This window comes from Palaemon carinicauda, chromosome 30 (assembly GCF_036898095.1).
Source record: "Palaemon carinicauda isolate YSFRI2023 chromosome 30, ASM3689809v2, whole genome shotgun sequence".
Lineage (NCBI taxonomy): Eukaryota > Metazoa > Arthropoda > Malacostraca > Decapoda > Palaemonidae > Palaemon > Palaemon carinicauda.
In genome coordinates, this window is record NC_090754.1 from 60,875,166 (window position 1) to 60,890,617 (window position 15,452).

The window sequence follows — 15,452 nt, forward strand, 5'->3', positions numbered from 1 at the left end:
ACCCTCCCTCCTTTTCCATAGAAAAGGCTTAGGCAAGATCCCTCCCGAAACTACTATATTTGTAGCACCATGTTCAAGGCTACAAGGAATGAGCGCCATCTTGGATACTCGTAATAGTACGGGAAGAAAGGTAACCTTGATAACGGCTCCCCTTCTGTTTTTCGCTGCTCTTCCCCCTCGAGGCGAAAACGCTATTCGGGGTGAAGATTGCTATGTGTCGTATCAAGATATACGTTCCCTGATTTATGCGATATCCTTAAGAGAAATTTTAAGGATATTCGCGCCAGCAGTTAGAATTCTGGAGACCTAAAGGTTAATTCTCTGGGAATATCACTGTAGCAAATATCCCTTAGAAAGCTACCAATAGGAACCTTCCATCAAGTTCAGTTGTCTCAAATACCTTCATTGTATGGGATTGGTTAGGCAAAGCCACAGCAGTTGTTTGCCTTTTCTGAAAATTATATTTGACAGTACTTGACTTTTAATGTTGGATATGAATGGTTGAAATTATAACACCGCAGTAGATATTCAAATTTATCTGAATGAAAGTCTAGCATATGATTTTTAACACTGAATAGAAATGGTTAGAGTTATTTCTTAGCCTTTTCATCTAATAACACTACAAAAACATAGAATACTAAAATAGTGATTTTTACATACCTTGTCTTTCCCAGTCCTTTTGTGCAAGGAGAGCAGAACTTTGTTGTTGAAGAGCATCTTTCAATTTCTCTCTCTTTTTAATTAATCGTTGTTTGTGACCTTCCAGCAACTGAATCTCCCTTGTAATTGTGGATATTTCTTTGTTAACATTCTTTAATTCTGTCTCTGGATCTGAAAAATAATGTACAGTGGCTACTATAAAATCAATAATAATAAAACTGACTTGATACAGTAATCCTTATGCTGTACTTCTAAAATATATATTCCAAGTATTCACATTATCATTTTCACAAGTAGTTCAAGTCAATCAGTAACTATGATTTCTATTTCTAATAAATTTAGCAAAAAAGATTTGTTCTTAAAGGCAGCATTAAACAAATTGAATAGCTGACAAGATGATACTATGGAGACCAATATGACAAATTCGTAGATAATTTGTATTTTTCCTAACTATACAAACCTTAGCTATTTATTAGGGGTTATACTTTTGGTGGAGCTGAAATGACGAGCCATTAAAATTTAGCGAGGGTTAACTACCCACACCGCTAGTTAGCGGGGGTAGGAGGGGGGGTAGCTTGCTACCACTCCCGTTCACACACCTGTGATTCAGTCACTTTGCTTGGAGATAGGACTTCAAGGGGGAAAGGGATGGCGGGCAAGTTTGTATAAATAGCTAAGGTTTGTATAGTTAGGAAAAATACAAATTATCTACGAATTTGTCATTTGTTCTGTAACTGGAATACAAACCACGCTATTTATTAGGGGTGACTCACCCATTAGGAAGGGTGGACGTCCCTGCCAATCTGGCTTTTGGCTTTGCCCGGGGACTCCTTATCCGAGTATGTTAGTACTCAAAAATAAGGAGTCCCTGCCCTCGCTAAACCTTGCTATGTAAGGTCTGCGGCCTACGCAATCTGTGTGTTGAGACGTGCAGAAGTGTGACTGTCTAAGTAAAGTTATTCCGAGTCTATGTAGGAAAAACCTGACGTAACCAAGAATTCCCAATACCACCTCGCCAGGGTATGGGGATGCAACAGTATTAGCTTAATACTAGGTACACAAGGGAGCATGGTTTACCTGCAGTGGTTTGAGGTCAGCTTATGCAGAAAACTCAGGATGCTGCTTTCCCCACGAGAGGGTAGGATGAAGAAAAGAATAAGGGCCAGTCAAATCTTTTCATTCACGCAGACTAAAACTGGGTAACAGTGCCCTCAACCTTCTGCTACTTGTCCAATAAGGAGCTTGAGGTATACAATCAGCTGTTGTACAGCCACCACCAGACTGATAGAGATCGTATCGAGTTCCTGTGGGTCATGTCTTGCTGGAGAAAGGTTGTGAAAGTCATCTGGGACATTTACTGTACATCCTTAATTGAAAACCCTGCGTCACAGAGTAATCTGCTAAGAAGGACCAGGGGCATAGTTATGCCCCTGACACTGTGAGTCACCATGTCGAGAAGATGTTTCGGTGATCCTCCTCTAGTCTCTCCCAGTGCTGACAAGAGGAGGGACCCGGCAGGCTGTTGCCGTTTTCTTTAGGTAAAGTCTCATACCTTACCCTGGGTACAGTAACGGATGATCTGGATCGTCCATTACCTAATTGAGACTTATGTAGGATCTGTCACCTCTGGAGACTGTGTCTGGAGACATACTCAGGGACGAAACAGAACATTGTCTTTCGCCCTTCTCAATAATGGGTGATGTCGAAAGAGAGACCATGAAGTTCCTTGACTCGTATGGTTGCTGTCCGAGTGTGTAGGAACATTGTGTTCTTAAATCAGGAGAAAATTTGTTGCCTAGTGAAGTGGAACATAAGGAAGTCCCTTTAGGGATCGGAGATTTGAACCATGTTCTGAGAGGAAGGTCTCAATTCCAACTGGGAAAAGGCAAGTTGTAAGTCTGTATGAGTTAGGAAAAGTCTATCGATAAGAGGGTGTCCCTTTCTTTCAGTTTGAAGGTGAAGGATCAAGGTTGAGTGATCATTTTTACCTGTCGAAACTGAATAGGGGGTCTTTTCCTCTTATATATATTCGAGGATTCCGCTATTGCTGGAATCGAGGTATCGAGTGGAGAGACACTTTCACATGACACCAACCACACAAGACGTGATACTGCCTGGTACACTGATGCTGAGGAATTCCTCAGATATCTAGACAACCTTTTCGCAAGGAGGTATTGGGTAGTCTTTAGGCGTACAATCATAGTAAAGCTATAGCTTGTGGTAGTTGTTGAAGTGGGTTGTCTGTTATGTGGAGAGGGTTCTCTTGGAGACTCTATCAGGAGCTGCAAAAGGTTTGGAGACCGTTCTGCATAATGCCATAGCGGAGCTAGGAGAGTCCTTGAGAGGTTGACTGATGTTCTAGCCTTGTTGAGTGCCCTTCTCCAGATAAAACAGGGACGAAAACTATGAATAAAAGTCAGAGCGTCTTTTGATCCTATTGATATTTAGGAAAACATTGGGAACTAAGGTTATTACTGTTCCAAGCAACCTGGTAAGGACTGATTGTAATAAACTGTTCATCTTACTGAATTAAGGTTTCCTACATGTATATAAACCTGTCTGTTTCTATTAACAACAAGACTCGGGAGGTTTTCAGTAACCTACAGAGATCAATACCATCTAAGTACAAACTATGCTTTATGTATATGATGACACTAATATACAAACTGTTTGCTAGTCTGTTCCTTGAACTCACAATCCTCGGGATTTTTTCCTAGTCTACCCAAACTCTTCCCTGTAGGGGGCAGGAAGCACTGACATATTCCATGATCAGTTGAATGACGTATAACGGTAACATCAAGCGTCTCTAGGTCCAGAAGACCAAAGGAAAATTTATCTCGAGATGAACGGCACTATTGAAAATCCACAGATACATTAATGCCCTGGTAAACTTCCATCAGGACGACATGGCCTGATTTTGAGTGAAGCGAAAAATCTATTTTTGGGTGAGGTAGCCATGTCGTCCTGATGGACCCGCCCTCTTTTTGACAAAAGGATAACGAATCCCTCCCTAATGTACTGTATCTGTAACACCTACAAAGCTACAAAGAATGGCTAGATGGCGCCACGCGGTGGCAGGGTGGTGCCTGTTTACAGTACAGTAAGAGCGTTGCCTTAATAATGGCTCTCCTATAATTTTTGCCACTTTTTCCCCTCGAAGCGAAAGCGCTATAAGGGGTGTAGATAGCTATGCGACGTGTCAAGAATACGTCCTCTGATATTATGCGATATCCCTTTTTTTGGCTCAGGCCATGTCATCCTGATGGAAGTAGACTGTCTTTTGTAGGCTGGCATGAAGACTGGTGATTGAGCCACCACTGGCTGGGGGACCAGCTGAAAGGTTTGTTGGGGCTGAGCTAGCAACTGGGTAGCGGCGGGTGCCAGAAACTGGCACTTAGCCTGACGATGCTGGGGTCTGGGCTTATTGGCCTTCTTCTTAGGTTGGGGGCCCTCATCCTGAGAAGATTTCCTCTTCTTCGACAGGCCCCACTTGTGGAGAAGGTTCCGGTTCTCCGTGGCAGCTCTGTAAACGATCTCTTTCACTAGGTCGTTAGGGAAGAGGTCTTTCCCACAAATGTTGGAGGAAATCAGTTTCCGGGGTTTGTGTTTGACGGTGGCATCTGCAAACACGAATTCTCTACAAACTCTCCAGGCCCTGATGAAGCTGTAGAAATCCTTCGTCAGGGTGGCGAGATTGGTCTTAGCCAAGACCATGTAGAAGCCTGGGGTCCGTGTGTCCCCAGCCATCGTCTCCATTTGGACCTGAAGAGAGAGGGAGGCAGCCAGCCTCTCCTCCGTGTCCAGCTCCCGACGCAGAAGGTATTCAGAGAGCTTGGGGAGGTTTTCATTGAACTGCCGTCCAGCGATGTCAGCCTCCAACCTTCCTACGGAGAAAGTTAACTGGATGTCTTTCCAGTTCTTGTCATCGGGAGGGAGGGCGAGGGAGAGGGGCAAACATTCTTCCAGTGTAGGGCAGGGTTTCCCTTCCTCCACCGCCTTCAACACTGCCAACAGGGATTTCTCCGCGAAGGGGAACACCATGGTGGCAGGAGCAAGAAAGGACGGGTGTTTTTTGCTTAGGGTTGGCACCTTGGAGTTGGTGTAGCCCTTACTCTTGAGGCAGCCGGCCAGAAGAGCTTGAGCCTTTGCGTGGTCAAAGACGATGACCTCCTTAGGCTCGGTTTCCTCCTTGGAAATTGGCTCGGACTTGAGACGGATGTAACAGTCCGGGTATGCTTCAAAGCTAGGCCAAAACTCCACCTCTTCAAGGGGGATGGCACCTAGCTTATCATTGACGAAGATACGTCCACTAGTGATCAGCATGTGTTCTGCATGCCTCCATGGGTTGGTCACTGAGCAAGGGGGAAGATCCTTAACGTTGATCTTCCTCGGGGTCTGTTTCGACAGACGGAGGATCTCCCAATTAAGGTCTTCGTCTCTCTTACGAAACCTCTCATCCAGAGTGCCACCAAGGCCTGGAGGCTACCCTGGTTGTCCACTACCACCGGCGTGGAACTGGAAGAAGTAGAGGGGACGGGTTCCGAAATAGCAACGGAAGTAACAGAGGGGGCGCGGCCGCCATCGCCCTTGGAGTCAGGAACCTCCGCGTGCTCCTCCTCTTCTCGACCCTCGGCCATCAGGGTCCTTTCAGTGGTGTCCAACACTTCCGACATCCGCTCCACTAAATCTGGTTCGACCATCAGCTGGACGAAGGGGATCTCTAGCTTGGGGATAACAGCATCAGCAGATGCCTTAGGAAAGAGCAAAGCTCTCATCTTCTCGTTTGGAAGCCACGCACCCATTTACATAGCTTCTCTCGGGCGATGTCCCTGGCCTCCGCCGATGGGGGGTCCTCGAACGCCTCATGGAGCAGGTCTTTACAAACAGTGCAAACCTGCGGGTCCCAATACCGTAGAGTCCCTTGGGCAACGGAACAGCTGGCGTGGGTTCGGCACGCCAGGTGGCCATAGAAGTCCGGGCGCCGAACGCTACAGAAGGCGCTCTCACATCGGATGTACTCCTCCTGTAAAAGAAGAAAGGGGCACATGAGTCTACAGAAGTCTTTTACATTGACTTAAAGTAATCTTAGATAAGTCTTAAAGTTATTTAAACTTACAATATAAGATTCCTTTTTAAGTGTAAGCTTAGGATAGGTAAGCTGGAAATGAAGCAGAAAAGACACATACTTGTACATCCCGCTCAGCCAATTGCCGTGACCCCACACCACAACTAATTCTAGGGGCTCCTTAGAGCCTTTAAGAGGGGGAAGGAATATCCACAATGGATAAAGCATAGCTTAGACTTCCTCCAGGGTATTAGTCATGGTGAGAGGGGGAGCTGAGTTCATTCAGCATAAAAGAAAGGGGAAGAAGGGATTCTTCCCAATTCAGATAGGTCCCGGCAAGGGACTGTGCATGGATGCACAGAGTATGCTAGAAGAATTTACTGCACAACTATACACCATAGTTTTCTGACTAGGGTATGTACTATACCATAGATGTACTGGCTATCGTATATAGCTATACAATAGACACTGCCGGCACGAGGCCGGCAGGGAAGAGGTGACGGTCCACTGAAGTAGTATGATTAGGTGGCACCGGCAAATCTCCATCGAGGGGGAACCCCTCCCAGCCATCAGACTATGTGGCAGAGAGAGGGCGAAACCTCAGGATGATGGCAGATCGTCAGCAAGTCGGCGGCCCCCGGCAGTCGGCAAGCAACCGGCGAAGGTATTCCAACACTGACGTCAATCAATGAGACAGAGAGGATACCGCGTTAAGTTGACGGCTGTTGCCGGCAGGGTAGTGTGGCAGTGGACCGGCACTGATGAAATAGAGAGAAAGGATAGAAGAAGAAAGAGGGAAGGGCAGTAGCTCACTACCTAAACTCGTCTTCTTCCGGAAGGAGTGTTCAAATGAAAGGAAGAGGGTGGCAACCTTTCATCCAGCCGCAACAGAGCCGGCAGCTGGCTGAAGTTTTGGGTGGCAGCCCAAGGGAGGACCGAAGAACACTCTAAGATAGAGAGGTCTTCCGCTGGCAGACCGACCTGTCGTATGCTATCCCATAGTTCGACTATATGCGGGAAGCCTAGTAGTTCGGACTAACCAACGAAAAGACCGAGCTGACCCCACAACCCGCCGGCACAAATGGTGGACAGAGGTGTGATGGCTAGGCCAACATTAAAGGACAGAGGGGGGGGGGGGGAGGGGCGAGGGTCCTGAGAAGGAGTGTAGGAAAAGGCGTGAGCCCTCACCGACACTCCAGGGGGGAAGGGGGGGGGGGGCGGGGGGAGGGGGTTTCTGTTTCAGTGCCAGCACTATCCCAGGTGTAGGAAGAATTCATTCTCAAGCCTAGGGTAGGTTAGCACAGTGAAGGTACAGCACTAATGTACCATCCTAAGACAGGTGTAGGACAATTTGCTGGGCCACAGGGAGAAAGGGTTGTAACCCTACCAGGTGTGGACTAGGTGGAAGGGCAGAGCCCCCCCCACCTTCGCCGACCAGCAGAGACCAAGAGGAGAGTTCATTCACCTAATGGGGTAGCTGGGGGTGAACGACTGGTACTCTGAGGTTCTTACCCAAACTCAAAGCTCATGTACTATGGCTAAGAGTGGGTAAAGAAAATCCTAGCCTAACCTCACTTGAATACGATTCAAGGCAAGGAGGGCTAGGACGTAGTCTAGGCTACCTCAGAGGGAGGAGATTACCTTGGATAAGGTAACTGGGGAGATGAGAAAGTATACAAAAGCCCTAGCGTTAGGTTAGGGGCAAGGGAGTCGACTACCAAGATCATCGAAACCCCTAGTATACTTCCTAGAAGGCGAAAAAACATGTGCAATCACTGAATTTTATATGTATAAATGCCCAACATCTTCATTTGTAATTTAACACTAGGAACACTTATTATATCATGCATGAAAGTAAACAAAAAAAAAATGCCTGGGCTATCGAGCCTAGGGGCTAGGCTAGCAATCTAGCATACGAATTCGGCTACCTGCATTTGCCGAAAATGAATACTATCGGCATAATATAACTAATTCCTAGCAATGAAGACTAAATAACTAATGCTGATAATTAGTTATATGACCAGGAAGGTTGTTTTAGCTAACTAAATAAAGCATGCGAAGCAAACAACAGCGTCGGCGTCACAACGCCTCCGGTCAAGGCACAGCTCCGCCACAAAACATGGTATTTTAAGATAAAAAGGCGTTACTTTAAGGCCAGAGCTGATTTTTACAATACAACAATATGGTACTCAACTTTCCAGAAGAAGGCAAGGCAGAAGATTGCGACATGATGAATTACATAGCGAACAACTGGGAAAAGCACCTGGTCATAAACGCTACGTAAGAAAGAATGAGGAAGGCGCGCAACGTTGACGTCAATCAAGATGGCGGCGGTTATGACGTCACAGAGTACCGTAACAGTAACGAAGGAGGAGAACTTAGTAACGGCTCCTCCCATAACTTACCACTCTTCCCCCTCGAAGCGTTAACGCTATGTGGGGGGCAGATAGTTATGTGGCGTGTCAAGCATACGTCCCCTGTTATCATACGATATCCTAAAGGGAAACCTTATGGGTACTCGTGCTAGAAGTTAGAATTCTGTGAAAACTTTAGTTTAATTCTCTGGGAATATCTACTGTAGTCATATATACCCTTAGGAAGCTACTGAAGGAACCTTCCATCAGGACGACATGGCTTGAGCCCAAAAAGAGGTTCATAATATTAAACATTGGGCCTTTATTCTGTTTAAATGAGTAACTTATGGCAGAAGCACCACCTGTCAATGCTTTTCTGAACTACTGACTGGAAGGAGGCTCCGAGGATATGTGATATTACAATAAAATGGAGCAAAATGGGTATTTCATAAAAATCTGTAACTTCGCTAATAATGTTTTTGCAAAGATCTATTCAATTATGCGAGTTTCAATGTCCTAATTAATATTGCATCATTCTATCATTGAACCAGTTTTTCTATATAAAACCGCATTCCTTTATCAGTAAGGCTTTTTCAATGTTTTTCTATAATAATACCTGCAAAAGCCAATTAAAAATGCCACCTATAGTAAAGTCCAACACATATGGTGCCATAATAGAGTTGAGAGCCTTTATATATTAGCGGCCTGTTCCTCGCGGGTGCATAGAAATTGGACAACAACTGACCTAAACTTTCTCGCCTAACCTAACCTACAAGCTGTGTTGGAGCCTTTGTATATCAGCGGCCAGTTCCTCCAGCAAGTATAAAATATGGACACCAGCTACACTAAACTTCCCCCGCCTAACCTAACCTACAAGCCATGTCCTTACCTACTTACCTAACTGGTGGGCTAACGGGCCACTGCGACCCCCTTTACTGCGGTATTCTCAAGTCAGCCGTCATCATACATATAGGTGGCCGCTATCATACGGCCACCCCAAGAGATACTCTTCTACATAATACTTATAGCCTCCAGTTATACACTAAATCCCATTCATCACGAGAGAGAATGGGACCCTAGAGGAAAGAGGCAGGGTATGGAAGAGAAGACGATGGATTGACAGACCCAGAAAGTTTGCTAAAAAAGAAGAAAATCTATCTTAACCTAATATCGCTGGACGGCGTTTACCTTGATATGTTTTCTCGGTGGGTATTACTACACAGTCATCCATGTCTATGAGAAAATATAAAAATTCTTATTTTAAAACACCTTTAGTAAACTGTAAACAACTATTCAGGTTCAGGTTCTGGGGTGAGGCAAAGCCTTTACAACGGCGCCTGCAAAGTTTATCTTCTTATATATATATATATATATATATATATATATATATATATATATATATATATATATATATATATATATATATATATATATATATATATATATATATATATATATATATATATATATCAGGAAAAATATCTTCAAAGTAATTGTAGTAGAGAGAGAGAGAGAGAGAGAGAGAGAGAGAGAGAGAGAGAGAGAGAGAGAGAGAGAGAGAGAGAGAGAGAGAGAGAGAGAGAGAGAGAGAGATAATATCTTCAAAGTAATTGTAGTAGAGAGAGAGAGAGAGAGAGAGAGAGAGAGAGAGAGAGAGAGAGAGAGAGAGAGAGAGAGAGAGAGAGAGATTTATTAATAACTTCCTTTTTCCATAAAAGACCAACAAGTATTGAGGAATTTGTATCGAAGTAGGCGAGCAGAACACAGTCAGAAAAATGGGATCAACAAATAAAAGAAAACCACTTTGGAATTCCCACATGGATTCTGTTTCCTGACTCCTCTTATTTTTCTTTCTTTAGTCTGTTTCTCTAAAATTATTATTACAAGCCAAGCTACAACCTTAGTTGGAAAAACAAGATGCTATAAGCCTAAGGGCTCCGATAGGGGAAAAATAGCCCAGTGAGGAAAGGAAATGAGGATATAAGGAAATGAGGATATAAATAAATGAGAACAAATTAACAATAAATCATTCTAAAAACAGTTGTTTCTAGTCAATCTTACGTAAGTTTATCACCACCATGGGGTATGCCCCTTACCAAATAGGTCTACATAAAGGATTACCGTAGTTTAATGCTGGGTCTAGGGTTAGAATTAAAATTAGGCCTATCAGTACATCTAAACACTAGGTCTATGCTTCTTCCATTACAAAGCAACACTAAGCCTATTCACACAACTGGTAAAGACTTTAATAAGGATCTAATACTTATTATTTTTCTGTTAACCTTTCCATTATATCACCCTTTCAAAGAAACTCGAGAAAATAGAATGTACTAAATTTACGTAGCTGGTTTTAATCTAGCCAGTCGTACCAATTACGTAACTTGTCAAGACGACCGGACTGGTTTCAACCTAACAAATCTTACAGTGTCGTGGACTCTGCACAAGAAATAATACGTTAAAACTAAGTATTGTGAATAGACACAATGGGGGAATGTAAATTGTGATTTTTGTGAAAATGAGGAGGAAGATTTGGTAAATTTTTTGTTGTTTTGCCAAGAATATAGAAAAGAAAGGAATGAAGTAATTGAGCTTCAACAACCATACGACGAAGACGTAAAGAAAATAGTAGGATTATTTTTATTTATTGAAACAAATATAGAAAAGAAAAAAGAAGTATTAAACCTGATGTGGAAGAAAAGACAAAACAGTACAAGTATTCGTTGGTTTATTACTCACTTTGAGTGCTTTCACTCATCCATCTAATTGAATGTTAACTTATCAATTCAATGGTAAATTTATAGGCAGTTAGGTGTTTGCCTCGCATTCACATGGCAGCAGATCGACCCTAAACTGGGACCGTGAGTTTAAGCTGTTTGCTATTCTATTCTAATATAACTGTAACTGAAACTAAACATCTTTACCTGTAAGGACACCGATCCCTTCGTCGTCCAGAAAATCGACAAACTACTTATTTATTTGAATTCTCTTTTCGCCACACTGTGGTTTCCCATGTATATATATTCCGCTCCACCAGAGCTACATTTTGATATATGTATCATTTCATAACATGTTTCTGTTAACCCATAATTCATATATTTGTAAGTGTAAGAAACACATATATTTTGGCGGGCACTTCAATCTGATTTGGCGCCAGCGTCATCCTACCTTTCCGTCCGCACCTTGTAATATACTTCCGTGCACATTTGAAGTATCAGTTGATCTTGGTGACGCTTGTCTCACTGTCCTTACAACTGGTGACCCCGGAGTTGAAAGTAGCATCAGCGGTTTTGGCTTTGCCATTAACGGACTTATTACGGCCGTGCTACCTTCTACATACTCCGTTACCTTAGGCACGAGCCTGCCTTTGGTTCTCCCACACTTCGGTGAACGTAAAGCAGTAGGATGAGCTTAACCGACATATCAACTTCTCACCTCTTCGCCGACTCGTCGTCTGGCCACGATGCAGGAAGCAACACGCCCATCGCACCCAATGGCCTCGCCTCCACGCCCAAAGTCAAACTGCCGCCCTTTTCTCAACACAACACCGCTTCCTGGTTCCTGAGAGCGGACGTACTCTTCCGCGTCACTAGACTCAGCGACTCCTGCTCCAAGGCTGACATCGTTCTCACCTCCATACCTGAAGAGGTATTCGACAAGATTTCCCCATGGCTCGACGCCCAGGCCGGCCAAGTTTCATACGACGACCTGAGAACGAAACTCATCGGTATCTACTCCCTCTCTGTCTCAGCAAGGGTACAGAAAGTACTGGACCTCGCCGGCAAGCCCATGGCTGACACCTCTCCTCTCGAGGCGTGGGACGAGCTAACCGGCCTGCTTATGCTCCCCGAAACAGACAGCAATGGCCGACAACGTGAGATTAGCTTATCTCGCGAAATCTTTCTTCGACGCCTACCAAAGGACGTACGGGCCCAATTGACAGACGTCGACACGCTCCCGATGAACGAACTCCTGTCGAAGGCTCAAAAGCTCCACGAGGCCTCCAAAGCATCTCGCCTCGGAGCATCATCGTCAACACCGCCTCCGTTCTCCTCCTTCAGCAGCTGCTCTTCCATAGACTCCTCGGCAATGGCCCTTGAGGACGACGAGATCAACATTCTATCAAGAAAGAAACCACCGCAACCGACGCGACCGAACCCTAGGCCTAACCCGGCATGTTGCTTCTACCACCAACAGTTCGGCAGTGACGCCAAGAAATGTAGAGCACCATGCAGTTTCCCTAGAAGGCCAGCGTGGATGGATGACTACATGTGATCACGTACATTACAGCAGCACCTGCATATATTTTTATTGTCTTTGCTTCTCATATTATTCTATGAACATGTATCACCTACCCATTGTTTTTTACACTACAGACAGCTATGTATCTGTCTTCCTATTATTGCACATGCACCCAATTTAATCCATGTATATCCACGCATTATTTTTTATCATTGCCTCTCCATGTATACCCATGAATTAATCTCGGGGGGGGGGGTTGATGGAGTACCTGCAAGTATGATATATTCTCCCATGGCGGGCAGGCGCCAAGTGAGTGTGGCAGTGTGCCGGTTGCAGAGAGCAACGGGAGTGAGTCTGTATCTGAAGACGCAATAAACCACATGCCTCCACCATCGTGTGTCTCTTGTCCCAGCTTGACATCAAATAATTATGGAAAAAATAGAAGAAACTATTGAAGAAAAAAATAAAAGCAATGAAAAAATTAAGATATATTACAGGAAATGTTCCACTGCCTTATATCAGAGAAATGAATCTGGATAAGGTATCCCTTGTGATGAAAGCAAGATTAAATATGCTCAACTTAAAGCAAATTTCAGGGGAAAATATGAGGATAATTTGTGTGACCTGTGCAAAGATGAAGAAGATACTACCGAACATTTATTTCTATGTCCAAAATTAGGACAGCTAATGAATGTAGACATGAGCTTAGGTACGCTGAAAAATCCTAAGCAGGGATCTGGATGCATTTATAAGTAGGGCAATGCATATAAAAGAAAATTTAAGAAGTCCAAAGATTGCCAAAACTGATGATAGCCAGGTTTTATCCTATCTAATTTCAAGGTAGAATGGAATAAAAGTAAAGATTGAGAATCTCATTACGATATTAATTTATTTAAGGCATAGATAATATAAACTTAACAATAATAAGAATAAGCTTAAAAGCTTTGCACCTATCTATAAAGAGATAGTGTCCGCAAACTTATTTTGCGGAGTGAGCAATAAGGAACCAGGAACCTTGAATAGAAGAGGAAAAAGAAAAAAGAAATAAACCCTACACCTTTACCTTTATTAGAGGAGGAAAAAGAAAAAAATAAACTTGACACCTTTACCTTTAATAGAAGAGGAAAAAGAAAAAAATAAACCCGACACCTTTACCTTCAATAGAAGAGGAAAAAGAAAAAAAATAAACCCGACACCTTTACCTTTAATAGAAGAGGAAAAAGAAAAAAAATAAACCCGACACCTTTACCTTTAATAGAAGAGGAAAAAGAAAAAAAATAAACCCGACACCTTTACCTTTAATAGAAGAGGAAAAAGAAAAAAAATAAACCCGACACCTTTACCTTCAATAGAAGAGGAAAAAGAAAAAAAATAAACCCGACACCTTTACCTTTAATAGAAGAGGAAAAAGAAAAAAAATAAACCCGACACCTTTACCTTCAATAGAAGAGGAAAAAGAAAAAAAATAAACCCGACACCTTTACCTTCAATAGAAGAGGAAAAAGAAAACAAATAAACCCGACACCTTTACCTTCAATAGAAGAGGAAAAAGAAAAAAAATAAACCCGACACCTTTACCTTTAATAGAAGAGGAAAAAGAAAACAAATAAACCCGACACCTTTACCTTCAATAGAAGAGGAAAAAGAAAAAAAATAAACCCGACACCTTTACCTTCAATAGAAGAGGAAAAAGAAAAAAAATAAACCCGACACCTTTACCTTCAATAGAAGAGGAAAAAGAAAAAAAATAAACCCGACACCTTTACCTTCAATAGAAGAGGAAAAAGAAAAAAAATAAACCCGACACCTTTACCTTCAATAGAAGAGGAAAAAGAAAAAAAATAAACCCGACACCTTTACCTTCAATAGAAGAGGAAAAAGAAAAAAAATAAACCCGACACCTTTACCTTTAATAGAAGAGGAAAAAGAAAAAAAATAAACCCGACACCTTTACCTTCAATAGAAGAGGAAAAAGAAAAAAAATAAACCCGACACCTTTACCTTTAATAGAAGAGGAAAAAGAAAACAAATAAACCCGACACCTTTACCTTTAATAGAAGAGGAAAAAGAAAACCAATAAACCCGACACCTTTACCTTCAATAGAAGAGGAAAAAGAAAACAAATAAACCCGACACCTTTACCTTCAATAGAAGAGGAAAAAGAAAAAAAATAAACCCGACACCTTTACCTTCAATAGAAGAGGAAAAAGAAAACAAATAAACCCGACACCTTTACCTTCAATAGAAGAGGAAAAAGAAAAAAAATAAACCCGACACCTTTACCTTTAATAGAAGAGGAAAAAGAAAAAAAATAAACCCGACACCTTTACCTTCAATAGAAGAGGAAAAAGAAAACAAATAAACCCGACACCTTTACCTTTAATAGAAGAGGAAAAAGAAAAAAAATAAACCCGACACCTTTACCTTTAATAGAAGAGGAAAAAGAAAACAAATAAACCCGACACCTTTACCTTCAATAGAAGAGGAAAAAGAAAAAAAATAAACCCGACACCTTTACCTTCAATAGAAGAGGAAAAAGAAAAAAAATAAACCCGACACCTTTACCTTCAATAGAAGAGGAAAAAGAAAAAAAATAAACCCGACACCTTTACCTTTAATAGAAGAGGAAAAAGAAAAAAAATAAACCCGACACCTTTACCTTCAATAGAAGAGGAAAAAGAAAAAAAATAAACCCGACACCTTTACCTTTAATAGAAGAGGAAAAAGAAAAAAAATAAACCCGACACCTTTACCTTCAATAGAAGAGGAAAAAGAAAAAAAATAAACCCGACACCTTTACCTTTAATAGAAGAGGAAAAAGAAAACAAATAAACCCGACACCTTTACCTTCAATAGAAGAGGAAAAAGAAAAAAAATAAACCCGACACCTTTACCTTTAATAGAAGAGGAAAAAGAAAAAAAATAAACCCGACACCTTTACCTTCAATAGAAGAGGAAAAAGAAAAAAAATAAACCCGACACCTTTACCTTTAATAGAAGAGGAAAAAGAAAACAAATAAACCCGACACCTTTACCTTCAATAGAAGAGGAAAAAGAAAACAAATAAACCCGACACCTTTACCTTCAATAGAAGAGGAAAAAGAAAAAAAATAAACCCGACACCTTTACCTTCA

The 15,452-nt window shown here is 42.2% G+C and overlaps 1 protein-coding gene across 1 annotated transcript in view; it reads right to left on the reverse strand.

Annotated features, from left to right (window-relative positions):
* Window positions 1-9,360, reverse strand: part of LOC137623205 (ATP-dependent DNA helicase Q1-like) — a 42,267-nt gene extending 32,907 nt beyond the window's left edge. Inside the window, exons 1-2 of the mRNA XM_068353919.1 lie at window positions 9,268-9,360; window positions 661-831 (exon numbers count right to left, since the gene is read on the reverse strand). Of these exons, the coding sequence (XP_068210020.1) occupies window positions 661-831; window positions 9,268-9,310 (214 nt within the window). The 5' untranslated portion in view covers window positions 9,311-9,360. The remainder of the gene's footprint in view (window positions 1-660; window positions 832-9,267) is intronic.
* Window positions 9,361-15,452: the final 6,092 nt, after the last annotated feature.